We start from the raw sequence: 27,977 nt of genomic DNA on the forward strand, positions 1-27,977 counted from the left end.
GGCTTATAGTGTTACCCATTGATTTCATAAGTTACCAACTTTTGTAATATGATATATTCTTCTATAGATTTATGGGACGAATGATAATAACTCAACAAATGGAAGAAATTGTAAGGTAAGAATCAATCATATTATCTACTTATTATAATTGGAAACTGGTAGAGAAACCAAAAGTTAAAAGAAATAATTAAGTAAACACTATATCATGGGAAAACATACATTTAAAAACATATCATCAGCTAGTAGTTTTTAGGAGCAACAAGTGAAGATGAAACATTCCATGTAATAACAAAAGTAATTATGCACCCTTATATATTTGCATCTTTGATAGAATCCTTGGTAGCAACTTTGAAATTAAACACTGCTGCATTAATTCAGATCCTTAAACATTTAAGCCATAATACTCAGAGTCAAGTGAGTTGGGCGGTTCATTTTCATGATACAGTAAGTGTATCATGTATGAAGTCCAGGGTTCAATTTTCCTACCACAAAAATGTTTTTGAAAGATGCATGTTTTGCATAATGTTTATTAGCAAGTGTAAATCCTGTTGTTGGCTTTATTTCAAAGTTACTGAGTGCAAGCTAAAGAATTTAGTGACCAGTTCTGTACTGTTGTACTTATTCTTCTAATTGATTTTTTGTTGTTTTGTTTCTTTTTTTGTTTGTTTGGTTTTGGTTTTTGGTTCATTGGTTGGTTGGTTGTTTTGGTCTGTTTTCTCAATTTAGCATATAAATATAAATAAGAGGCTTTGAATAAGTTTAAATATTTGCTAATAGGGTGAGAGTACATTTTTACTTGTGACCTGAACGCTTAACTTAAAATCGGTCTTATAAATTTTCACTTTAATCCCAACTCTTTTTCTAGGGACATACTCTGTTGGCTGCATGAAATAAGTCAGTAGCAGAAAGACTTGAGCATTTTAAAGTTAGATCCTTAAGCCACCAAAATGTCATGTATCAGCACTGATTCATATTTTAATAAGCATTAGCATAGAAGCACACTCAATAAACTTTAATAACATATATGTTTTATTTTTATTTCTACATTGAAATTGTGAAAATTGTGTGGATGCATCATCTGAATTGTGTTCTAAGGTATTGTGTCTGTAAAGGAACGTTGCAATATGGGACACCCACTCCTGAGTGGCTGACAGGATGAACTGTGTTCTTTACTGAAATACCTGCAGTTAATTATTGAATTGTCTTTTATGGAAGCTGTCTTGGTATCCCAGTTATGTTTGCATTTCTTTTACCTGTTAAAACCTCTACCATGCTAGGGAGTAGAAAACAATAGGAATTAATGTTTAATGAGCATGTGGATTTTTTTTTTTCTTTTTTAGTGACGAAAGTATTTTCAGTGAAACAAGTATTTTGTAGTGGCTGAGTAGTTAGCCACCACACTGGTTCTGACATATCAGATATGAGTATTCACCAAACAGGACTCTTGAGTGTAACTGTACTTGCTAAACATGTCCCAGATGCCTGATCTTCCCGGTTCAGTGCAGTTTATTCACAATGTTTGGGTTTGCTGATATTTTTATAAAAGATTCAGATTTTGTTTTATTTGAATAAACATATTTTAGTATGTTTTAGAAAAGCTTAAGTACTATCAACAAATAAAGACCTTTTAACTTATTCATGACACTCTTAATCATCTTACTATCATTAAGAAAATACAGGGGTTGGGGATTTAGCTCAGTGGTAGAGCACTTGCCTAGCAAGCGCAAGGGCCTGGGTTCAGTCCTCAGCTCTGGAAAAAAAAATGCAGTTTCCTTTGTAGTTATTCCTTTTTATTGCATATTTCCTTAATTGAGAAAAATTCAATCAGCAAGTAGGCCTGTGCACTGAGAAGTATGCAGTGCAAGTAGTCAGCTTGTGTTTCGTGATCTTGCCTGTAAAATGCTGACATAGTTTGTATATTATATTTTATAATCTAACATAATTTTTATTATGCAGAACTCATGCATTTGTAGTATGTAGCTCTCATTTTATGTTTGTACTACATTTCTATTCTGTATTTTCCTTTCTAAAACTATTAATTTTGCTAACAAAATTTAAATTTTGTCTTCTGTTAAATTTTCTTAAATCACTGCTTAATTTTTAATTTTGTGTTTAAATTTTTTGACATTAAGGGCTTTTATAGTTTATTTAAAGGTATAATTTTTTTTTAAGCCACTTGCCTTAATTTGAACAATTTTGTATCTATGGGTGGTTTGCTAGCATGCATCTGTGCCTACAGAGGTCAGTAGTGGGTATCAGATCCCTTGGAAACAGGATTACAGACAGTTGTGAGCCTCCCTATTAGTGCTGGGAATTAAACTGAGGTCCTTTGCAAAATCAGCCAGTCCTCTTAACTGCTGAGTGATCTCTTTAGCTCTGTGGTTAATTTTTAAATGATTAAAATGCTAAAGCAGATATTGATTGTTACTGTAATGAACATTATTAGTCCAGGAAGTATTGTAGTAGCTGGGATTTTGATTTTATATGAAATCAGTATGGTAACTATAGGTAAAGTACCTCTGACTGAAGATGCCTTTTAATTGAATTGAAATTTTAACATATTCAGTGCCTTTTGGATTTCTTTTTTCTTTAGACCTCTGGGACCAGAGAGTCTCTTGCTTCGTGGAGCCAGATTAAAAAATACAAAAGAAATTTTTGGTTTGTACATACTTAAGTTTTTTTTTTAATTGTTTGTATGTTTTGTATCGGTGCTTTATATGAAGCTTTGCTTTTACCTTCGAGGTGCAGGGTCCTGAACTCAAGGTCCAGCACACAGCAGGCACACACTCTATTGTTCTAGACAGCATCCCCAACCTCCCTAAAGTAGCTTTAAAAGCACAGCATTTTATGCCCCTTTGATTGAATAATATTACTTTATTAAATGTAATATATTATAATTTACTTTTAAAGTTCGTTTTAATATTGTTTTTGTTGTTCTTGTTGTTGTTAATCTCCCCTTTGGAGTAGTATTAGTCTTCCTCTTACGATGTTTGTGGATGACTGTGAAGCTGAGTACTGAGAAAATGATCCATGTTACTTGAAGTAGCATGGATACAGCCAGTGCTCTGTAGTCTCAGTGGTGGAGTCCACACATCTTCAGTTCTGTTGGTTAGTCTTCAGTTGAGTTAAACTGCCGACAGATTTGTGTATCTAGCAAGTTCTTACTGAGCTCTGCATGTGAAACAGTGCTATTTGGAACATCTAGTTTATTTCTTAGAGTAATAGTGCCCCGCCTTGTAGGAGCCGGGCATAAAGGGCCACAGACTATATGTTTCCTTTCATCTGAAATACCTGACATGGGTATATCCAGAGTGAGGAAGGGATTAATAATTTCTAAGGGGTAGAGAATAGAAAGAGGGATAAATATTTAATGGGTCCACCATTTTTTGAAAGTGATTAAAGTATTCTCAAGTTAGATGGAAAAGATGACTCCACAAAATTGTGAATGTGTTATCATCACTCTGAACTATACATGCTAAATGGTTAGGTGGTAAATTGTATGTTACATGTATTTTGCCACTACTTTTTAAAAATTATAACAATGTTCTGATATCAGAAACCAGACTAAACATCCAGGATTTTTAGTCAGTATCATGGGACACTAAATCTTATATGACTTTCCAGGAGTATTGCTTCTTGTTCTTGTTACTTGAAAGTAGGGGTCCAAATTATACATAATTTTAGAAGCAAATGTGCATTTAAATGCTTTTTATTTGCCTCAGTACCTGCTTCTCTACTGTTTCATTCTGAGTAGGATTTTTTCAAATCACATAGTTTCAGTGCTATTTTTGATTTTAATTATGACCCTGGAGTTTAAAGAATAATTCTTATTTTAAAAATTCCAAGTCCAATACTTAATAAAAGGGCACAATTGGTTCGGTGTTGTTTCTTTAATCTTACTTTTTAGGAATGTGAATAAAGTTTGGTCTTGCCTAATTAGTTTCAGTCTGCAGCTTTGGTCCCACTGTTATGACAATTCTCTCTCATCTCAGGGTCTCAAATAGCATTTACTCTGTGCTTACTTAACTTACTCAGGAAGACATTAATATCATTCTTCAGTACTTAAGGAATGTCATACATACTGCATACTCTGGTATGTAGGTCTTTAGCCTATCTGTAGCTAAGTGTTTCTCTGTTTTAATGTTATTAATACCATTACCATCCTATGTACAGATTGTCTTTCATTCCCATCTCTTTCTTCCATCAGTCTCAGCTCATAACATCTTTCATCCAAATATCTGTTGTAGCTGAGAAACAAGACTCCATGCAGTCTTTTGTGACTGAATGTCTAAATTACCAAAATCTTAGGCTTAGCAGGTCTTTAAAAGCTGTGAAAAGACTCAAGGAAAAGTCAAATATGTAAACTCTGAGACAGTGTTCTTTCATCTAAGTTTCTATGCTGGTGAGTGTACTTAAATGGCAGTTTTGTTTTATAGGTGTGGCTGTATACACTGGAATGGAAACTAAGATGGCATTAAATTACAAGAGCAAGTCACAGAAACGATCTGCAGTAGAAAAGTAAGAAAACTCTTTTTGCATTATTATGTGTGTATCTTCTATATGTGTAACATATATAAAAGCAGATGTTTCAGGAGCTTGAGAGATGACTCAGTGGTTAAGATCACTGTTGCTCTTGGAGATGGCCCAGGTTTGGTTCCCAGCACCCACATGGTGGCTCATAAACATTTGTAACTCTGGTTCTAGGGGATCTCCGTGGGCATTAGGCATACATACAGTGCAGTTACATGCAGGCAGGCAAAACCTTCATACACATAAAAATAAAAAACAAACCCTTTAAAAGGTATTTCATACTACATATACAAAATGGTATTCTGAATGGATAAGGATGAAGTTTTATGCTTCTGTATATACTTAACATTTTGCATGGTGTTGATTTGACTATTAGTAAGTGCTAAAATATGACTAAATATAGTGTAGAGTATGAGGCAATAGCTCTGAATCAAATGCTTGCTGTGTTTTACATTCAGCATGAGGAACTGAATTCAGATCCATATCATCCATATGAAGAGCTGGTTGTGTTGTCGTGTACCTATAACATTCTGGATGGAGACAGGAAGATCCCAGGGGCTTGCCTGTCAGCCAGTCTAGCAGAAATAGTAAACTCTGCATTTAGTGTGAAACCCTGTCTCAAAAAAATAAGGTGCAGAGCAAAAGAGGAACAAATCAGTCTTAATCTTCTCTATAACACATACCTGTTTATACAGGCATGCAACCCACATGCAGGTGAGCACACACACACATACACACATTCAAGTAATGCTGAACCATTCATGGTGAGGGTACTCCAACAATCCTAGTACTTGAAAGGCAGAGATAGAAAGATCATGAGTTTGAAGATGCCATGGCTACTAGCAATAGAAAGTGACCAAAAGCAGGTTGAAACTTACAGTGAGTCTAATCCTGAAGACAATTGAGGGAAGGAAGGAAGAAAGGAAGTAGGAGAAATAAAAAGGGAAAAAGTGTAGGCTTTATTTCTTTACTGGGTTGAAATTTCAAAGGACAACGTTTAAAACTGAAGAACACTTAGAAAATTAGGAGAAAACAGATAAGATAACATAGGAAATAATGAACTTGAAAACTTATACATAAAAGCTGCCCAAATTTCTTGCATGATTGATAAAATTGTGTAGGCACAAGTTGACAGAAAACAAACAAGAGAGCCCAGCAGAATGCTGAGGGCTGGGGGGAAGATAAGAGATATTTGCTTTTTACCAGTTGCAGTGAAATTAGATGCTTACAGTTAACTGTCCACTAGAACAAAAATCTTCTCCTGAGAAACATGAAAAGCTGTAGATTCTGAAACCTGTTATTTATAATACCCAGGGTGAAATTTTTAGTAAAAGTGAGGAAAAAGAGCTTTTGCCAACAAGAGGGCATTCACCAGGCTTAGTCTCCAGCATCCAAAAATAATGATGATGATTGAATAAATATGAAACAGAATTGTAAAGACTTTTAGAAGAAATCACATCAAAATCTTCAGGATCTGGACTTAAGCAGATAAACCAAAAAATCATAATTCCTAAATGAAAAAGTTAATAAATTAAACTTAATGTAAATGAGAAATGTTTTCAACCCCTCTTGAAAGGATAGAAAGACAAGCCACAGACAAGGGGAAATGTCTGCAAACCACAAACTTAAACCAAACAGTAACACAGAGATTGAGTTGGATGTGATAAAAATACATGATCATCAAGGGAGTCGCAGGTGGCAAATGAACAGATAAGGATGTTCAGTCAACATCATCACCTATTAGAGACTATCATATCACAAATACAGTGAAGTTAACTCACTGTTTAAGGGCCAAGACTAAAAGAGAGTAGTAATAAAAGTGCTAGCAGGAGGCAGATGAATTAGATCTCATACATTATTGGTAGGAATGTAAGATGATATTTCCATCTGGAAGATAATTTAACAGTTTTTTCCCCCTAGCGACTTCATTTATAACAGAAAAAAAGAAAGAAAGAGAGAAAAAACCCTGGAAAACTGCCCAGTGTCCATATGGGGGTAATAGTTGAACAGAAAATCTGATGCAAATATGTCATAGAGCACTGTTCAGCAAGAAAAGGGAGTTTTATTACATGCATCAGCCAGAACAGACTGCAAAATTGTTATACTCACTATAAAGTCAAGTTCAGAGATTACATACTGTATGTTTCCAGTTGTGTAACATTTTAAAAATTATAAAACTGTATAGGCTGGGACAGATTGTTGTTGTTAGGGGACAGAGATTCAATATGGGGAGAGTGAAAATATAAAGAGTGATAGGAACTGGAGAATTAGCTCGGTGGTTAAGAACACTTGCTGATCTTGCAGTGGGCCTGGGTTTGATTCCAAACACTTACATGGTGGCTAATAACCTCTATAATTCTACTTCTAGGGAATCTGACACCTCTTCTGACATCCACAGGCATCAGGCACACATGTAGTATACATACATAGTATGCATGCAAAATACTCACACACATAAAATAAAAAGGTTTAAATTTTATTTATTTATTTATTTATTTATTTATTTATTTATTTATTTTGAGCGTTTCTCTATGTAGCCCTGATGTCCTGGAACTCACTATGTAGACCAGGCCGACCTCGAGCTCATAGAAATCTGCCTGCCCCTGCCTTTGAAATACTGGGGATATAGGTATATGTGACCATGTTGGGCTCTAGATAAATACGTTTTTAAAAGTGAGGATGGGACAGTTCCTGGTAATGGCAGCTAATCTGTATGTGGGATTAATTGCATACAAATAAATTCAGCTTAATAAAATCTAATTCCCTAATGTTGCTTTCCTACTTGTGATACTGTTCCACAGCTACATAAGATGCCATAATTGAGTTGGGGCTGTAGTTCAGTGGTAGAGTATGTTGCATAGTATAAGCCTCTGAGTTTTATCCCTGTCATCAATCTTAAAAAGGGTGTGGGAGGAGGTGAGGAAAGTAAGGACTAAGTTTATAGAAGTCTTTGTACTAATTTTACAACTTTCTCTGAGGCTGCGATTTCAAATATTTCAAATGAAAAAATTCTTTAAAAAGCTCTTCATGAAGTAGAAAGATAAAAGAACTATAATAAAAAAACTAAATGGGTAATTGGAGTGGAAGAAATTATAAATAGAATAAGACAGTTCTTGAACCTATGTGGTGTACATTAAGATTCATTATTGTGTTCACTTTATTTGTATGTTTGAAGCTTATCTGTTTATTGAGAAGTTGTTTATTTATTTAGAATATCATATGAGTACTGAATATTCCTCACTCCTGTCCCTCCACTTCACCAACTCCTCCCATATCCTCCCCCTCCCAAATTCATGACCTCGTCTTTAAGAATACATATATGTTGTTATCTACTGAGTCCATTTAGTGTTGCCCATATGTACATGTATGCAGAGCTGACCATTTGAAATTGGGTAACTATATGGGTGTGCATCTATGCAAGAAACGATTCTCCTCATCTCAGCAGCCACTGACCACCTGTAATTCTTCACCTAGGAGTGGGACCCTATGGAGTTTTCCTCATCCATGTTGGAATGTCAACTGTTGTTATTTTCAGTCTTGGTCAGACAGCCGTATTGTTGAGAGTTAATGGGTGCGTTTCCCATGTCATGTTTTAGAGCCACTATGTAGCCGCAGGCATCCTGGTTCCTGGCTCCTAGAACTCTTCCCCGGTTCTCTGAGCCTTCAGTGTAGAGGCTAGGTTGCAGATGGATCAGTTGGTATATTTGTGGGTCTCTGTAGTAGTATGAAGTCTTTGGTAATCAAATATTTTTCCATATCAAATTTATGTTTTAAATTTTAATATTTTAAATTTAAGGTTGAATCTGTTTGTTTCAGCAGAACCTATTCAACCTTGTAGTAACACACAGAGGGATATCACCTGTGCACAAAACTAGCACCAAATCCTGAAAGATTCCATACTTTTGATATATGAAACATGAACTCTAAAGCATGAAACATGAACTCTAATAATAAAAAGTAGACATTGAGGAGGAAGTATCAGTGAATTAATACCTTCATAAACAGAATTTACCATGGTATCATTTTTTATTAAAATTCACCAGGGTATTATTATTCTTGTTTCAATTCCAAAATCTTACTCATCAATTGGAAGACACTTTGAAACTATTAACTAATTTCTGCTTGAAGAAACTCAGTCTAGAAATATATTAAACATTTTATTTGTATCTATTGTGTATTAGGTTTTCTGAGATACAATTATGCCCCCTTTAGACTTTCCAGTTCAACTGGAAATTAAAGCTAATAAACAGTGAAAATTTAGATAATAGTAAGACTTTCTTACTGAGCACTTTTCACCTTTGTGTTTAAAGTCTATCTTTAGTAAAGTCTTTAATAAACATCTTTTTTTTTTTTTTTTTTTTTTTCAATGCAGTTTATTCAGGAACATTGAACAATCCTCGGACCCCAGGGAAAGCCAGCCCACAGCTAAAATAGCCTCTGGGTAGCCAACCCAGGCATGCCACGGGGGCAATGCAGATAGGTCCACATACATGGAAGCAAGCCAGATCCTCGGCCTTAGCCAAATGTGGAGTTGTTCCTGACAGAGAGCACTCACCATCGGGAAGGTGGAAGGCAGAAACCAGCTCCATCTTTAAGGCATAGCATTCCGCAGCTCTCTACAGTTCCCCCTTTTTGTTTTAGACGCATCAGGCAAGAGTAGAGGTCTGATCTCTGATATTAGAAATAAATTGGGACTTTGTACAGATGTTCATTTAGGTGTCATCCACCCAAAGAGCATCGGACCCGTCCGATACCTTTTTCTCAGAGGCGGGACCTGGGGCATCAACCCGCATGCAACCAGACATGCTCTTCTCTGGGTCCAAAGCGGCTGACCCTGAGTGCAGTGCTTAGCCTCGCATCCTGAGCGTATCATTTTAGCTTTTTATGGTATCCAACCATGCTTGGGGAGAATGTCCTGCTTCAATGGCTGTAAAGGCCTGAATGATCATGGCTGCATCACACTGTTGTGAGACTCTAATCTTGCATATATACCACAGGCAAACCAAGGAGACCAACACCAGAAGGCCTGCTAACACTCCCATGCCCGCCCATTCCTTCAGATGATTCATGGCTGCAGCAATCCATGTTGATAATCCTGTGGCTAGTCCTGCGTCCACTCCGGTAGAATTTACTGTGACAATGGCCACTCTCAGCTGCTCCATCGTAGTATCGAATTCTCCAGTCCAATTACCTAAAATATAGCTCGACAATTGTTTAGACAGATTTGCAGCGCAGGAAAAATTCTCATGTTGTATGCTAGTGACACAAAGTCCAGCATACTTTCATTAAACCCCAATGCTAGTAAAGTTAGGTATGCCCTGGTTACTCGCATGCCTCACTGGATGCCTATGCCCATTGATGCCCCTCAGGCTATGACTCTCTTCAGACAGAAAAGGGATCTTGGAACTACAGCCACCATTGTTACTACCATCTCATTGACGGCTGTTGGAGCTACCACCAGGGCATTAGCCATGAGTCATACTGGGCAGACTGCTCAGACCCTGAATAATCATTTAGCCAATGTAGCTCATGCCTTAGTTGTACATAAAGGAATTAATGCTCAACTAAAAGGAAGCTTGATGGTGTTCAATCAGAGGATTGACCTCTTGCAGGAGCAAATTGATACCCTATGGCAAATCGCTCAACCTGGCTGTCAATGAAAATAAACATCTTTTATAAAGTCTTCAGATCTACTTTTATACTTGCTGGTTTTAAATCCTTTTTAGTGTCAAAGCCAAGAATCTCAGTTACTGTTTGAACTAATGTCCCTAAAGATAGGGACACTCTTTAGAGTGCTGAGGGTGACAATTTGGAATGGTTATCTCATTGCTGTTGCTGACATTAGGAATGTAATACTAATTTCAAATTTAAATAAGAGAATGTTGAATATAAACTAATGCAGTTAAACCAAGAAGGAGAGGTTTTCTTTATTAATATATGTTTTAATATATTATTATCATTTATTACAATTTATTCAATTTATATCTTGGCTGTGGCCCTCTCCATCATCTACTCCCAATTCAATCCTCCCTCCTTCTTCTCTTCCATGTCCCTCCCCTAGTCCACTGATAGGGGAGGTCCTCCTCCCCTTCCATATGACCCTATCCTATCAAGTCTCATCAAGACTGGTTGCATTGTCTTCCTCTGTGGCCTGGCAAGGCTACACCCCCCAGAGGGAGGTGATCTGAGAGCCTCTTACTTAGTTCATGCCAGAGAAAGTCCCTGCTCCCTTTACTAGGGACCCTACTTGGATACCGAGTCTATGGGCTACATCTGAGCTGGGGTATTAGATCCTCTCCATGCATTGTCCTTGGTTGGGATATCAGTCTCTGCAGGGCCCCCAGGGCTCAGTTTTGTTTTGTTTTTTTCTCTGTTGGTCTCCTTTTGGAGTTCCTGTCCCCTCCAGGTCTTTCTGTCTCCCCTTCCTTCATAAGTTTTTCAAATAAACATTTGAAAATACAGTGAAGGGTTATGGATTTAGCTCAGTGGTAGAATGCTCACCTAGATAATGCTGTGTCCTGGTTTAATTCCAGGCACACACCACACACAGTAATAATAATTGTAATAACAACAATAATAACATAGAATTGGCAAAAAGATGAATGTAATATGTTTTTAAGGAGAGTGTCTCATGAAGATGTAGGCAAAGATAATGTGAAGGTGAATCAGGTGTGACAGTGCTAGGAGTCAAGGTTAATGGAAAGAGCTTAACGTCTGCTCTCTTGGTCCTAAATTATGTGATTGTGGATTATTTGTTTTATTCTTTTGAATAAAATGCTTTGATATTTTACGATTTGAGCAGTTCTGCAATTGAAGTACCAAATAATACTATGCCTAACACATGATCATCAAGTGAAAAAGGAGCCTCCTTCTTCCTTATGCCTTTATTTCCTATGTATAAGAGCAAATATTTCCATAGTTAGAGAAAGATAAATTATGGGGGGCCTAAGGAGAAAAACCAGGAATATAGGTATTTTTTCTACTCTTCAGAGTTTTTGCAAAGCCTGTGACCTACGTTTTTGCATTCTCACTAGATGTGTTGAGTTCATGAGACCATTGTGATTGTGTTTCTATATAATTTAATTGTTCAATGAAGAAACATTTCTTTACTTACTTGACTATTTTTAAAGATTTATTTATTTATTTATTTGTTATGTATGCAGTGTTCTGCATGCATCAACACCTGCAGGCCAGTAGGTGCACCAGATCTCATTATAGATGGTTGTGAGCCACCATGTGGTTGCTGGGAATTGAACTCAGGACCTTTGGAAGAGCAGCCAGCCAATGCTCTTAACCTCTGAGCCATCTCTGCAGCCCATTTTTTTTTCTTTTACTTGAAATTGGACAATATATTAAGGTTGCCCAATGAATGAAAGAGGGATTCTGAATTCCTTACTTTGGTGACTTAAAGAAATCATAGAATTATTTTTGGATTTGTCTTTTTGCTACTAGAAAGGATGCTATAGTATTTTCAAGCTTTTTTTTTAAACATGTTTAAGAATTGGTTAAGATAGTAGATGTGACAGAAGTTTTGTAAAACTTTAATGATATATAAATGTTAATTTTAGATATTATACTTATAATCAGATGAATCCTGAAAAATCTGAGAATACTTACTTATAGTAAAAACTAGTGCCCAGAATATAACTTTCTATATATACATATAGCACATACATAGAATTGTATGGATTTATTTTTTTATTCCTGATAAATATATTCTTTTAAAAAATGTTCGTATGTCATTTTCATTCAACCCTCTTCTCTCTCTCCATCTCTTCCCACAGCACTCCTAAGCCCTCTCAAATTTAAGATCTCATCTTTTGTTTCTATTGCTAAATATACATACACATATGTGTCTCTTAATACAATTTGCTGAGATAAATTATCGTTATTCATATACGTGCATTTAGAGCTGACTACTTTAAAATGGATAACTTATCATGGGGCAGATCTCTAGAGCAGACTAATTCTCCCTCTCTTAATAATTGCGTGTAGTACTTTATCTAGGGATGGGGCCTTGTGAGATTTTCCCATCCACCTTGGCATATCAACTGTGTTGTCACTGTTCAGGTCTTGTTTAGGTAACTGTTGCTAAGACTTAATGGATGTATCTCCCTGTCAAATACAGTAGACACTGTCTGTTGTGTGACAAAACTTTTCCTGGGAAGACAAAACACATATTTCTACTAACTCCGGGTAACAACACACCAAAGTACAGATATCACCAAAGTCCAGCTTGGTAAACCAATGAGTTTTATTGAGATTGCTTACAGGAATATGGGTGAGAAGTTAGTTAAAGGAGCAGAAATGACTCAGAGACAGCTGCGTCACCAAAGTTCACCCCAGCATGGGCGACAGCTCACAAAGCTGGGAACCTGGAGCACACTGCACAGCCTGCAGGCAGCTCAACACGTTGGAAAGTGACTCAATTGGTCTAAGCTTCTTCCAGGCAGATCAGCTGGTTTCTGCTTCTTCCAGGCAGCTGGTCTAGTTTGAGAGTCTTTTTTTTTTTTTGCAGCTTAAGTCTGCTCTTCTGAGAGAGACTCTCAGCTTTTTTGCTTACTCTGGCAGGGGCAGGGGGAAGGGAGGGGACTAGAGGGTCAGGCTAGTTTCAGGGATTTCCTGAAGCTCTTCTGAGTTGTTTACTTTCCATCCTAAGGAGCTTCCTTAAAAGATGGAATGTTTCCCATCCAAGTACTAACCAGGCCTGACCCTGCTTAGCTTCCGAGATCAGACGAGATCGGGCGCGTTCAGGGTGGTATGGCCGTAGACTTTCCCCAGGGTCCGAGGATTGTTCAAGGTTCCTGAATAAACTGCATTGAAAAAAAAAAGATGGAATGTTTCAACAATACCATCTCACAGCAGATGTCCTGGTCTTCTGGCTCTTAAACTTGTTCTGCCCCTCTTCTGCAATATTCCTTGAACTTTAGATGCAGCAGTACCAGTTGGAGCTGACACCTCATGATCAATTGTTCTCTACATTTTAGACAGTTGTTTCTTTCTGGTGATAACTACACTTATCTGTGCAAGTAAGGAAAGGTATTTAAAATGAAGCTGCAAATTGCACTGGTTTAAGAAAATGGTAGTAGAACATTCTGCTTTAGGGTGCATGACCTCACCAGCCACAGATAGCAATGTTTACAGTAACAGACATGAATTTCCTCCTATAGAGTAGGGCTTAAGTCCAATTAGATGCTTTTGATAACCCACAAGATATGTGTCACTGTCGTACTTTTGGATATATCTTGTTGTGCTGTTGTGATTCATAGGATTTATAAGTGGGTTGCTGGTAATTATGTTTTATTAAATGGTCATTTAAAAAAATATTATCCTTTAAAGGAGCTATAATGAAATCTTAAATATTTTGATGTATTTAATACAAGTATTAATTTCTAAACAAATGAACATAAAGCATATTGACATCTTTATCTTTTTTCTTGCTTTAGGTCAATGAACACATTTTTAATTATTTATCTAATAATCCTTATTTCTGAGGCCATCATCAGTACTATCTTGAAATATACCTGGCAGGCTGAAGAAAAATGGGATGAACCTTGGTATAACCAAAAAACAGAACATCAAAGAAATAGTAGTAAGGTATTATATGTTATTCATAATCCAGCTTCGGGGACGGTTGGTGCGTCTGATGGGTGGGACCACTGTGATCTCATCATAGCATCATATTGACAAGATGTCTTTTCAGAAGAGCAATCAGCATGTTAACAGTGCTGTGGCCTAAGCAGATCACAAAAATGTATATGTCAGAAGATTTGCATTCCACTTCAGTATCACAAATTTGAAACTTTAAAACATCATTTATTGTACCTTATAATTGAATTAAAGAATACAGTTATTTTAATTCATGTCTAAATAATAAAAAGTGTTAACAGTCTTGATATGCCAAAAGAATTTAACCTGCATTTTGGTAAACAATTGTTCTCTAAATTTGTTTAAATTAAAATATTCATATTAAAAATATTTTGATCTCAAGAGGAGATAGCAAAGCAGATGAGTATAGATTGCCATTGCCAGTGTTGTTTATATTACACAGAGGGCATTTGAAAACTCTGTTGCGGCATTGCAGTGTATACCTGTCGTCTTTGTTCTTCAGTTTCTAGTTCTAACAGTGCTTCCTAGAAATTGTGTTCCGGTCTGTTTAGGTTACACTCACGTCTTAGTCACCCATTATTTTTGAAGAGTAGTAGCAGGATGGCTAGCCTGCTGCACAGTTGTGCAGTTGTGATTTGGTGTTTTCAGAGTGCCGGGTGCTTCAATCTGTCTTTAACCTTTACCTTAGCCAGTAGTCCGAGGAAACAAAGGAAATGCAACATTAAAACAGTGTAATCAAGGACTTTCAATTCATGATATTACTTTACCTCAGAAAATTATTGATGATTTATTTAGACAAAAACTTCTTCATAATTTTCATGTATTTTATCATCAAATGATTTTTGTCTTTTTTTTTTTTCTAGATTTTGAGATTTATTTCTGACTTCCTTGCTTTTTTGGTACTCTACAATTTCATCATTCCAATTTCTCTGTATGTGACAGTTGAAATGCAGAAATTTCTTGGATCATTTTTTATTGGCTGGGATCTTGACCTATATCATGAAGAGTCAGATCAGAAAGCTCAAGTCAATACTTCTGATCTGAATGAAGAGCTTGGACAGGTGAAGATGATCCTGATATCTTCTTCTCAGAGAATTACATGTAAAAAGTCTGACTCAGTAGGAAATATTACAAAGATTATACCGAAACACCTTTTTCTTTCTTTCAGCTCCCCCCCCCCCCCCCAGTGTTTCTCTGTGTAGCCCTGGCTGTCCTGGAACTCACTGCATAAACCAGACTGGCCTCAAACTCACAGAGATCTGCCTGCTTTTGCCTCCTGAGACCTGGGATTACAGACTTCCGCCACCACTATCTGGCTTCCTTCAGCTAATTCTTATTCCCACATTATGTGTTAACTTCTTTCTTCCATAATTTACCAGTATATTTCTATATGATATTATATCATGATGTAAAATTTTTAGACCTTATCAACTATGCAATATAAAGTTAAAACTTTGGGGCTAGAGAAATGACTCAGAGGTCAAGAGCACTTACTGCTCTTTCAGGAGCCTTCAATTCCTATCTTTCACATTGAGTATGAATTCAAATTCAAACTACCTCTAATTCCAGCTCCAGGGGACCTAAAGCCTTTGGCCCCCACAAGTACCTGCAGTCATGTTCACCACCTACACATGGACACATGTGTACACATAACTTTTAAAAAGAAAAAAATCTTAAAAGAGGTGGCAACTATTACTTTACTATTTTATACACATAGCAAAAAACTTGCCCACTTCGCCTAGTTTGCTGTTGTTATAATTTGACATCTAATAGATACTTACATTAATACTCATAATATTGTTTCCAAAGTCCTACTTTCTTATTTGTTCTTTGTAATACTATATTTTCTATATATATTTTATCTCCTCTAGAGTTATTTGCTCTTTATTCATTTGCTTAGTTTTATACACACCAAACAATTCTGTTATAAATATATTCACCATCTCTCTATGTATATTCAAACATGTCATTTAATCTTGAATTTGTCCCCATATGTAATTTAGATTTTGCTTTCTTTGTTTTCTTTTTGGTATGGGCCTCCATTTTTGGCTGCCCACACTGTGCTTAAACTTCTGAGCTCATCCTGGTGTAATCCCAGCACTTGGGAGGTAGAGACAGGTGTATTTCTATGAGTTTGAGACCAGCCTGCTCTCCATAGTAAGTTCCAGGACAGCCAGAGATACATAGTAAAACTTATCTTGAAAAAACAAACAAATATATATATATATGTAGAGAGAGAGAGAGAGAGAGACTGTGGTATTGGACCTTGTATGATAAATTATTTTTCAGAGTAGATTCCTGTGTCTCAGGTATTATAGTTACTTTTGTTGTCCCCAAGAGTATGGACTTTAAAGTTCAGTTTCTTTTCCCTCTTTATTTCTTGATTAAAACAATTTTCCACTTTAATTCTTTGATTTTGCACATTGATCTTTTATCCTATAATCTCACTGAACTTGCTGATTAGTGCTAATAGATTTTTTTTTTTCTTCATACATATTTCTTTTTTTTTCAATGCAGTTTATTCAGGAACCTTGAACAATCCTCGGACCCTGGGGAAAGCCAGCCCACAGCTTAAATAGCCTCTGGGTAGCCAACCCCAGCGTGCCACGTGGGCAATGCAGATAGGTCCACATACATGGAAGCAAGCCAGATCCTCAGCCTTAGCCAAATGTGGAATTGTTCGTGACAGAGAGCACTCACCATCGGGAAGGTGGAAGGCAGAAACCAGCTCCATCTTTAAGGCATAGCATTCCGCAGCTCTCTACAGTTCCCCCTTTTTGTTTTAGACGCATCAGACAAGAGTAGAGGTCTGATCTCTGATATTAGAAATAAATTGGGACTTTGTACCGATGTTCATCTAGGTGTCATCCACCCAAAGAGCTTCAGACCCGTCCCATACCTTTTTCTCAGAGGCGGGACCTGGGGCATCAACCCGCATGCAATCAGACATGCTCTCCTCTGGGTCCAAAGCGGCTGACCCTGAGTGCAGTGCTTAGCCTCGCATCCTGAGCGTAACATTTTAGCTTTTTATGGTATCCAACTATGCTTGGGGAGAATGTCCTGCTTCAATGGCTGTAAAGGCCTAAATGATCATGGGTGCTAATAGATTTTTAAGTGAATTTTCTTGCATGATATATCTGCAAGGTCATTTGATATGCAAATGGAAATAGCTTTATCTCTTTTATCCCTAATCAGGGCAACTTGCTTCTTTTTCCTGACTAGAAATTTCAGTACAATGTTGAATAAAACATGTGAGGATACCCTTATGTTAATATCTCTGCTCATAGGAGGAAATCAATCAGTGTGATATTACCAAGTTTTGAAGGAGCTTTTATCATAGTATGTTAAGTGTTTTTTTATCATAAAGAGTACTGGATTTTTATCAAGTGATTTTTCTATGTCTGTTGAGATGGTCATGTTAATAGAATAAAGAAATAGAATAAAGATTAGTATCACTAATCTGATAAATTGTACATGCCAAGTTAATATTGGATTCCTGAGATGTCTTATATTACATGATGGTATATAATCCTTTTTATATATTTCTGTATTTAGTATACATGAAGTGTATATATATTCATGAGAAATATTGGTTTAGTTTGTTTTGGTTTTGTTTTCTTGTAATGACTACCTCTCTTTACTTTTTCAGTTGTGTTTTTGTTTATGTGTATACACACACAGATTCTTTTTCTGTTTCTATACCATTTCTCCTGACCCCTATTAACTTTCTAGGTTATTTATTGTTACTTCAATGGTAAGTGTCAAATAATACCATTTTAAAAGTAGCTTGACCAAGATATAAACATGAAATTCTTATACCTTATTCTTAGTCATCTCTACAAATGAACTATATCTAAAGATGTATATGTAAATTTTAAATATTTTTATTACCTTGGTCATTACCCATGACCACTAAGGTTTCTTTTGTTCTCTTTCTCTAGGTGGAATATGTGTTTACAGATAAAACTGGGACACTGACAGAAAATGAGATGCAGTTTCGCGAATGTTCAATTAATGGCATGAAATACCAAGAAATCAATGGTAGACTTGTACCTGAAGGACCAAGCCCAGACTCCACAGAAGGAAACTTACCTTACCTTGGTAGTTTATCCCATCTCAACAACTCAGCCCACCTCACAGCCAGTTCTTCTTTTAGAACCAGTCCTGAAAGTGAAACTGAGCTTGTAAGCAATTTCCAAATTAATAATTATGGGTTTCCTATGAATTAATCTCTTTAATACATGGACTAGGGAAAATTCCTGTCAGTGAAGCAACAAGTATGTATTTGAAACAGATATCTTTGATTTAGCACCACAAATACTATTCTGAGACTAGTTCCAGCTCAGGTTAGCTTCTCATTACTTAGCATCTTAAATGCCTTAGCTTGTTAGGCATTTCAGTGGAGCAGTAAGAAAATGGTATTATTGCCTGGAAGTGAAAAGAGAAAAATATGTATTTTCTTCTTTCTGAGACCTTACTTCTTCACAAGGACATAGTCTCCCTAGCTTGCAGTTTGTTTATGCTTTCTAAAAAGATGCACTTATACCAAAGACTTCTAAGACAGTATGAGATTGAAATCCAAGCTGTGCAGCTATTATTCAAGCAAACTAGGCTATAGTACTCTTATTTTAGATCTTAGGGATTTTTTTTTTGTCTGTTTTCCTTTATGGTATTGCATATGTATGTTGATCATGCATGTTATATTTCTACAGATCAAAGAACATGATCTCTTCTTTAAAGCAGTCAGTCTTTGCCATACTGTACAGATCAGCAATGTTCAAACTGATGGCATTGGTGATGGTCCCTGGCAGTCCAACCTGGCACCTGCACAGCTGGAGTACTATGCATCTTCACCAGATGAAAAGGCTCTAGTGGAAGCTGCAGCAAGGTGATTGAGCCTGATTTTTTTGATCCTCAGAGAATATCTTGAAATAAATGCTAGAATATTAAAGAACTGTTCTATAAGGTTCTCAAATGTAAATTTATGGGTTTTAAAGGATTTTTAAAATTTGTTTTTATAATTTATTCACTTTACATCCCGATTGTAGCCCCCTCCCTCATCTTCTCCTGGTCCCACTCTCCCTCTCTCTTCTCTTTTATTCCCCTCCCCTATTTCTCAGAAAGAGGGAGCCCTCCTCCCCTACCATCTGACCCCAGCTTATCAGGACTGCTTGCATCTTCTTCCTCTGTGGCCTGGCAATGGCTCCCCCACTAGGGGGAAATGATCAAAGAGCAGGCATCAGAGTCCATGTCAGAGACAACCCCTGTTCTCCTTACAAGGGAACCTACATGAAGACTGAGATGCCTATCAACTACATCTGAGTAGGGGGTCTAGCTTCTCTTCATGCATGGTCCTTGGTTGCTGCAACTGTCTCTGCAGGCCTCCATGGGCCCCAATTTGTTGGCTCTGTTGGTCTCCTTGTGAAATTCCTGTCCCCTCCAGGATCTTTCAAAATTTTGTTTAGTATGAATTCTATGTGATAAAACTTGTGGGAATATTTTTCATTGTTTTGGATATAGTCTCACCTGTCAAGTTCTTAAGAATAGTTTCATAATATTCAAGCTAAGTTATAAAGGTATATTATAAAATATGAAATATCTTCCTTTAAATCTTGTATTTCTTTGTTCATCTTTTCCCTAGAGCTGGTATTATATTTATAGGCATTTCTGAAGAAACTTTGGAGGTTAAAGTACTTGGAAAACTGGAAAGGTAAATTCTTTCTAATATGTAATAGTCTATAATAAGTATGAGTATAGGACAAGGATCAGCAAATTATGGCCTAGACGTCAATTCTGTCCTCCAGTCTGTCTTCTATAGCCCATGAGATAAGTTAGATTGCATTTAGAGTTGTTTAAGAAAGAAAAAGAGTAAGGGAGAGGAGAGAGAATAAAATAACTTTGGTAGTATAGAGGCTATAGGCAGATGATCATAAGTTCAAGACCTGCCTAGGCCATAGAATGAGGCCAGCCCAGGAAATTTAGTAAGAACCTATCTCAGAATTTAAAAAGGAAAGAAAGGCCAGGAGTCTAGTTTAGTGGTAGAACACTTGTCTTGTATGCAATCTGAAATATTAAGTGACTCTACGTAAAATACTTACTAGCCTCTGCTCTAGAGTGACGTCAGTATTACATTGTATCTTATCACAATTACAACAGTATATTTTCTGAATTTGCTTATGTATTTATATTAAACACTCTTGAAGTTGAGATTCCATAGGTTATTGGAAGAAGAAAACATCTTTATATTTTGTTTCTGGGGTTCTGGGGATCAAAACCAGTGTCTCAGGAATGTTAGGCAGATGCTGTGCCATAAAGCCCACCCCAGTGCAAGATCCTTCGTGTTATCTGTGATTTTATGTTCAAGCATTCAGGAACAGCAGTCTAGTTATTCTATTTCTACACTAATAAGTTAGTCCTATTGCCTGTTGTTTGTATAACTTAGCCCTTGCTATGCTTTTCCACACTAAAGAAGGGCCATTCAGAAGCTGATTGTATGAGTGAACCTGTTGTCAGCTTGGAGCATTCATTGCTTACACATCATTATAGAATTCTGTCCTAAAAGAGAATTCCCCGACTACAGTTATCCTTGTAAGTTCTCTCTCAGCTCTCTACAGAAGCAATTGTTTCCTAACCCCCTCCTCCAGACACCTAGTTTCAGAATCATTGCTGGCAAACCTTTAAGACTGCATAAAGGTTGAAATTGGTGAGCTATATAAGGACGGGATAGTGAGGATGGGCAGAGCTGGGCTCTGGTCCTTCTGTACCACTTACCAGCTTGTTCAATCTTTCCAGTAGTCCTCATCTTGGCTTCTGTGGGAATTAAGTGTCACAAGGTCTGTAAAGTGTATGGCATTTGTTGAGGACTTAATGTCACCCCATTTGTGTCCGGTACTGTTACTGATAATTTAGAGCCGCTCATGCAGATGCAGTTCTAGTTTCTTGTTTGATACTTGTGTTTTATCTTTATTCCTTCCAAATATTCAGATGTTAATACTCTGTAAGTTAAGGATTATCATTCTTAATTTTTAGGTATAAATTGCTGCATATTCTGGAATTTGATTCAGATCGTAGGAGAATGAGTGTAATTGTCCAGGCACCTTCAGGTAACCAGTCTAAACTTTCATGAATATTTAGTTACCTAATATAGAGCGTAGTAACTAGTGATTTTTTTTCTTTCAGGTGAAAAGCTTTTATTTGCTAAAGGAGCAGAATCTTCAATTCTTCCTAACTGTATAGGTGGAGAAATAGCAAAAACCAGAATTCATGTAGATGAATTTGCTTTGGTAAGTACAGATAGCTATGATTTTTTTTTAAATAAAATAAAAAAGCTTCAAAAATATATTCGTGGAAAGATTGAGGTTTCATCTTTTTAATAGATTTCCCATGCTTTAGAAATCCTGTAATTCTTTTGCATTCAATGTTGGCTCTTTATTCTTGTTGAAAAAACTGATTTTTAACCTGGTATCTTAGTTAGGGTTTTTTTTTGTTTGTTTGTTTGTTTTTAGATTTATTTATTATTTATACATTATTCTGCCACATGTACATGCCAGAAGAGGGCATAGGATCTCATCATAGATGGCTGTGAACCACCATGTGGTTGCTGGGAATTGAACTCAGGACCTTTGGTAGAACAGCCAGTGCTCTTAACCTCTGAGCCATCTCTCCAGCCCTTAGTTAGGGTTTTTATTACTGCAACAAAACACCATGACCAGAAAAACAGGTTGGGAAGGAAAGGGTTTATTTGGCTTACACTTCCACATCGCTGTTCATCACTAAAGGGAAGGCAGGACGGGAACTCAAACAGGACAGGAACCTGTCTGGAGGCAGGAGCTGATGCAGAGGCCATGGAGGAATGCTGCTTACTTGTTTTCATGCCTTGCCTCAGCTGCAGTGGGCTGCCCCCCTCCCATTGATTATTAGTTGAGAAATGCCTTACAGCTGGATCGCATGGTTGAGAAATGCCTTACAGCTGGATCGCATGGAGGCATTTCCTCAACTCAGGCTCGTCCTTCTGTTAACCCTAACTTGTTTCCAATTGATACACAAAACTAGCCAGAACAGATGGTAACCAACCTGTTTTGTTAGGGACTTCTGGTTGCATATACCACTCAAATTGTGCCCTTAACAAAAGCTCACAAATCCTTGGGATTCATCTCCTCTGTCTCTGTTCTTTTTGTTTTTCTGTTTCTCTCCCTGCCTTCCTCTCTCCTTCCCCCCACCACCCTAGTTTATTCTGGGCCTGTGATTAGAAGCTTTTCAAGAGAAAAGCTTGAGCCCAGAGATTCAAGAGCAACTGGGACAATATAGTTAGACCCAGACTTATAAAAACTAACTAAATAAAGGGATTGGCTCAATGGTAGAAGATATACTAGCATGACAGAAAGGGGCTTACTAAAGGAATATAGAGGAATTCCAGGAATATGGAAAAATTAGAAATTGTACATGTTGTATAAATCATGTAGCCTTTTAACAGTTTGGCAGTTCTTCAAAAGTTAAAAATGAAGTTATAACTTGATCTAGCTATATATCTGGGTGTACACCAAAGAGAAAGGAAAAGATATGTCCAGATGTGATCTAATAAATGGATGCTCATAGCTCCGAAGTGGAAAAGTCTAGATGCCCAACTGATGAATGGATAAAATATGATATAACCATGTAATGGGATATTATTTAGTTGTTAAGAGAAATACGAAGTACTGGTATCTTATATATGCTTCAACATGGATGAACATTGAAAAGATTGCTGAAAGAAGCCAGTCACAGAGAGCACACATTATATTTATGTGCAACATCCAGGATAGGCAGGTTCATAGAGAGACCAAGTGAGCGGGTGCCAAAGGATGCTGGATGAAGGGAAAGAAGATAGCATCTTCTAATAGATAGGGAATCCATTGGGGGTGAAATATTCTGGTAGTGGCAACGGTCACACAATATTGTAAGTATTCTAAAAAGCACTGCACGGCACTCTTTAAGAGTTAGTTTTATGTAATGTGATTCTAATTTAAAAGGAGAAATACAGGAGACTCTTCCAGAATCAGAGAACCTAATCCAGCATCTCATGCTTGGATTTCTGGGCGCCTCATACTTGTCACTCCTTACCTACTTCTGCTGATGTGCAATTGCCTTTAATCTAATTCATCTACCCACTGTAGTATCCAACAACAAAGACATTTTATTATCTAGAACAATATCAACATACAGTTATTTTAGAGTAGATTAATTAGCACATATGTTAATATCTGATACCTCCTTAAATGTTATTTACAGGAGTGTTGTTTACGAATCAGGAACTGGCACTATTTAGAAATTTGCTAAACGTGGTCATATGGTGTTTTAAAATCTGCTCTTTTCAAATTCTGTTGCTAGATCATTTATTTTGTGTTTTTCTAAGGAAAATACATAGTAAGAAGTCTTTAGATTTGATGCTAATTTTCAGAGATTAAGAAAATTTGAGGACCTTATAATCAAGTAGTCAAATACAGATTCCTAAGTTAGTATAGTTCCAATTAATAGATGAAGATAAATTGACAGTATTTAAAATAAGGTTGTGAATCTGGCTCTCATGGCTGTATGTCTATCTTCTCTTTCCTTGTAGAAAGGACTGCGGACACTATGTATAGCTTATAGACAGTTTACAAATAAAGAGTATGAAGATATAGATAGGCGCCTATTTGAGGCCAGGACTGCCTTGCAGCGGCGGGAAGAGAAATTGGCTGATGTCTTCCAGTACATTGAGAAAGACCTGATATTACTAGGAGCTACAGCAGTAGAAGACAGGCAAGTATCAGAAGTAGGTGGTATCCAGTTTGTTTGTTTTTTCAAGAACATTTAAGCAAGTGCTTCTAACTATATGAAAATAAGTACTATTAATTAACATCCTATAACAAAATAGATAACTAAAGATTTAATTTTTCTACTCAAGATAATGCTATTTTATTCTGGCATTAGATTTAAAAAATATCTAGATATTTGAAATAAACAAAAAGAATTGTTTGTATTAAATTTCCAGTTTGCTATTTCTTCATGTGTCATACTATCATCAAACACTCACATATCCCTTCATCCTCACCTACTCCTGCCAAATCTGTTTCATGCTTCAGTAATGCCACACTGACTATTGTACTCATGTGTATCAGCTGTAGGTGAATTTGTTGTGCTCATGCCTTTTTTCCTTGGCAAGGCTGGATGATTATTCTCTTCATTGTCAGTGCATTTGTGAATAAAATGTACTCATAACTAACCCTCATCCAGGAAGATCTTTTCTGACAGCTAACACAGTTGAAAATGCTCTTCTTTGTGAACATTGTATTTTTACTGCTTTTTGGTGCTCTATTAAATTGTTTAAAGATTCTTCTCCTCTGTTGGCATATAAATTCCTTGCAATGTGTTCACTTTTTTAACCCAGCATCTATGTCAATGTTAGTTTCTTGAATTAAATTGAATTCTATGAATCAAATTGATTTTTATAAATTAAGGCTGTTGTTCTGTTCCCTGTATCTACATATTTTAAATATGCATATCTATTTTAAATGTGGTTTTTCATTTACTTTTCAGTTGTTTTCATTAGATTTCTTTTTTTTCTCTTTTTTAATAATAATTTTTATTTATTTTATTTTATTTTTCTTATTAGTTACATTTTGTTAAATCTGTGTCCCAGCTGTATCCCGCTCCCTCATTCCCTCCCCAACCCCACACTCCCTCCCTGGTCTCCTCCCTGCCCCTTTCCAAGTCCACTGATAGGGAAGGACCTCCTCCCCTTTCATTTGACCCTGTTTTATCAGGTATCTTCAGGGCTGGCTGCAAAGTCCTCCTCTGTGGCCTAACAGGACTGCTCTTCTCCTGGGGGGGTGGGGAGGTCAAAGAGCCTGCCCTTGAGATCCTGTTAGAAATAGTCCTTGTTCCCCTTACTTTGGGAAACTACTTGGTTACTGAGCTACCACGGGCCACATCTGAGCAGAAGTTCTAAGTTATATCCATAGATGGTCCTTGGTTGAGTGTCAGTCTCAGAAAAGACCCTGTGCCCGGATATATTTGGTCCTTGTAGAGCTCCTATCCTTTCCATATCATACTAACTCCCCTTCTTTCATATGATTCCCTGCACTCTGCCGAGGGTTTGGTTATGAGTCTTAGTGTCTGCTTTGAAACACTGCTAGGTAGAGTCTTTCAGATGCCTTCTGCAGTAGACTCCTGTCATACGTTCAATGCACATCCCATTTGTCTTTCTAAATGAGGATTTCATTAGATTTCTTAAACTAACATGAAACTATGTAGTCCTGTATTTCCTACAGTCTGAGGTGTAGCCCTCAGAGTGATTGGAGAGATTTTCTTCAGAGGTGCAGTGGTGGGAGAGAGATGTTTGGTTTGAAATTTTAGATTTTCTAGTGGCACATTTCTTGCTCAGCATGCACCAGGCCTCAATTCAGTCCCCGTCTCCCCAATACTACTTCCTAGTCAGATAAGTTTATGAAGGCTACCTGGTTAGTTGGGTTCATAAAATCCAACCTTGATGATAATACCCTGAAAACATACAGTTGTAAATTTTAATTGGTTAGTTTTGTTTGAACTAGATGGCCACTAGTAGTTTATTCTTATTTCCTGCATAATGAAAGAAAACCTCAATTATGTTGATGCACTGTAATGTTTCTATAGAGTCTATACTTCACATGTGCTGTGTGGCTTATACTTAACATATACTACAGGAGTATTTTTCACTGCCAACTTTGTTTCTTTTGTTTTTAGACTACAAGATAAAGTTCGAGAAACTATTGAAGCATTGAGAATGGCTGGTATCAAAGTATGGGTACTTACTGGAGATAAACATGAAACAGCTGTTAGTGTGAGCTTATCATGTGGACATTTTCATAGAACTATGAATATCCTTGAACTCATCAACCAGAAATCAGACAGTGGATGTGCTGAACAATTGAGGCAGCTTGCCAGAAGGTAAGACAGCAATGACTGGGCCAGTTTGCCGCTGCCAGCTTCCATCAGCCCATAGATAAAAGGTTTTTAATTTAATTTTTAATTAAAAAACAATTTTTTATTGTTTGTTTTTATGTGTATGGCTCCTTTTCATGCATTTATGTCTCTGTTACCATCTGCATACCTCGGGCCCACTGAGGGTAGAAGAAAGCATTGGATCTTATATAACTAGAGTAACAGGCAGCTGTGAGTTACCATGTGGGAGCTGGGGATTGAACCTGGGTCTTCTAGAAGAGCAGCCAATCCTCTTAATAGCTGAGTCATGCCTCCAGCCCTGTTTTTTAAGATTTTGGTAGATAAGGAGCAATCCAAAGAATTATTTCATGCTTTGAAAATTACATACATCATGGTGTCTGTGAGTTTGATACCCATATACATTTGTTTCCCCGGTATCCAGGAATGTTATCGTTGCACCATCTGAGTCAGCTATTTGCAGCTGAGCCCTTACAAGGTCCTCTCATCTCTGCACTGCTGTGTGGCACATGATAAAAGTGGCATGATCATGACTTAATAGTGTTTTGAGTGCTATACATGATACCACACTGTGACATTTTATATTTACTATTGTCAGTCTGAAGTCCAGTGACCAAAAGAAAAAAAAGTGTTGCTTCTGGAGTTTTTGGCCAGTGAGGTCCCAAAGATCCCCAGATATCATGGGCTGTTGTCAATTTACTTGGTTACACTCTAGAGCTTGATGGGATGATGAAAAATGCCAATACTAATGATAGCACATACTTGAATCAAAGAACATGAAAAAATCAAACTGGGACTTTACTAACCAACAACTCCAGAAGAAGTAATCCATTCCTGGAACTGGAGATTTTAATTATTAGCTTCTGCTATCCAGTAAGGGTGTTGCTACCCTATTATAGGGTAATAACATTTTGACTGTGTGTGTGTGTGTGTGTGTGTATACAGCTTCTATAGCCGTAGGTTTCTATATGACTTCTTTGAGAAGTCTTATTGTTATTATCCCTCTCAGTTTCCCTCTTTCACTTAGTCCTCCCACACCCCAACTTTCCCCTTTTACTCATTGTACAAATACATTCTATTTCTCCTCCCACAAAAGCTCCTCCCTAGGGGCCATTAGTAATTTCCTAACCTCTTTGGGTATCCCAAATGAACACATGTACCTAAAGATTCAAAACTCAGTCAGTTGAGAAAAAAATGTAGCATTTATCTTTCTGGCCTAGGTTACCTTACTCAGGATGATATTTCCAGCTCTGTCCATTTACTGGTGAATTTTATAATTTCATTTTTCTTACTTGTGTAAATATACCATTGTCATTATGAATTCATCAGCTGATATTTAGCTGGCTATTATAATGGAAATTTCCTAGATACTGTGAATAGAGCAGCAATAAATATCTTTATAGTAAAATATAGGGTGTTTTTAGGTATATGCCCAAGACTGGCATAGCTGGGTCATCTGGCAGATTTATTTTTCACTTTTTAGGAACTTCTACAGTGATTTCATAGTGACTGACCTGTGTGCAGTCTCACCAACACTGAATAAATGTTCCCTTTTCTCCACATCCATACCAGCCTTTGTCTTCATTAGTGTTTTAGGTCTTTGCCATTCTGACTGTGGTTAAGAGAAAAATCTCAAAGTACTTTTAATTTGTATTTCTCTAATGGCTTACGGCTATTGAACTCTTACAAACATTTGTCCTCCATTTTTATTTCACCTTTTGAGAACTCTGTTCAGTTTTATTCTCTATTTTTAATTGTACTTTTGTTTTCTTAAACTTTTTTAGTCTTTTTTTATTCTAGATACTAACACTCTGCCCCATATATAGTTGGTAAAAAAAAAAAAAATCTTTTCTGTAGGCTGCCATTTCACTCAAGTGATGATG

At 36.9% G+C, this 27,977-nt stretch overlaps 1 protein-coding gene across 4 annotated transcripts in view; it reads left to right on the top strand.

Moving 5' to 3' along the window:
- The window catches only part of Atp11b (ATPase phospholipid transporting 11B (putative)), an 86,890-nt gene that overhangs the window by 25,569 nt on the left and 33,344 nt on the right, over positions 1-27,977 (top strand). For all 4 annotated transcript variants that reach the window (XM_060378225.1, XM_060378226.1, XM_060378227.1 and 1 more), the window contains exons 8-19: positions 68-115; positions 2,594-2,658; positions 4,437-4,518; positions 13,977-14,127; positions 15,003-15,200; positions 18,081-18,323; positions 18,852-19,027; positions 19,781-19,849; positions 21,169-21,242; positions 21,319-21,422; positions 23,735-23,916; positions 25,879-26,082. In XM_060378225.1, coding sequence (XP_060234208.1) covers positions 68-115; positions 2,594-2,658; positions 4,437-4,518; positions 13,977-14,127; positions 15,003-15,200; positions 18,081-18,323; positions 18,852-19,027; positions 19,781-19,849; positions 21,169-21,242; positions 21,319-21,422; positions 23,735-23,916; positions 25,879-26,082 — 1,596 coding nt within the window. The remainder of the gene's footprint in view (positions 1-67; positions 116-2,593; positions 2,659-4,436; positions 4,519-13,976; positions 14,128-15,002; positions 15,201-18,080; positions 18,324-18,851; positions 19,028-19,780; positions 19,850-21,168; positions 21,243-21,318; positions 21,423-23,734; positions 23,917-25,878; positions 26,083-27,977) is intronic.

Source organism: Meriones unguiculatus, chromosome 2 (genome assembly GCF_030254825.1).
Source record: "Meriones unguiculatus strain TT.TT164.6M chromosome 2, Bangor_MerUng_6.1, whole genome shotgun sequence".
Classification (NCBI taxonomy): domain Eukaryota; kingdom Metazoa; phylum Chordata; class Mammalia; order Rodentia; family Muridae; genus Meriones; species Meriones unguiculatus.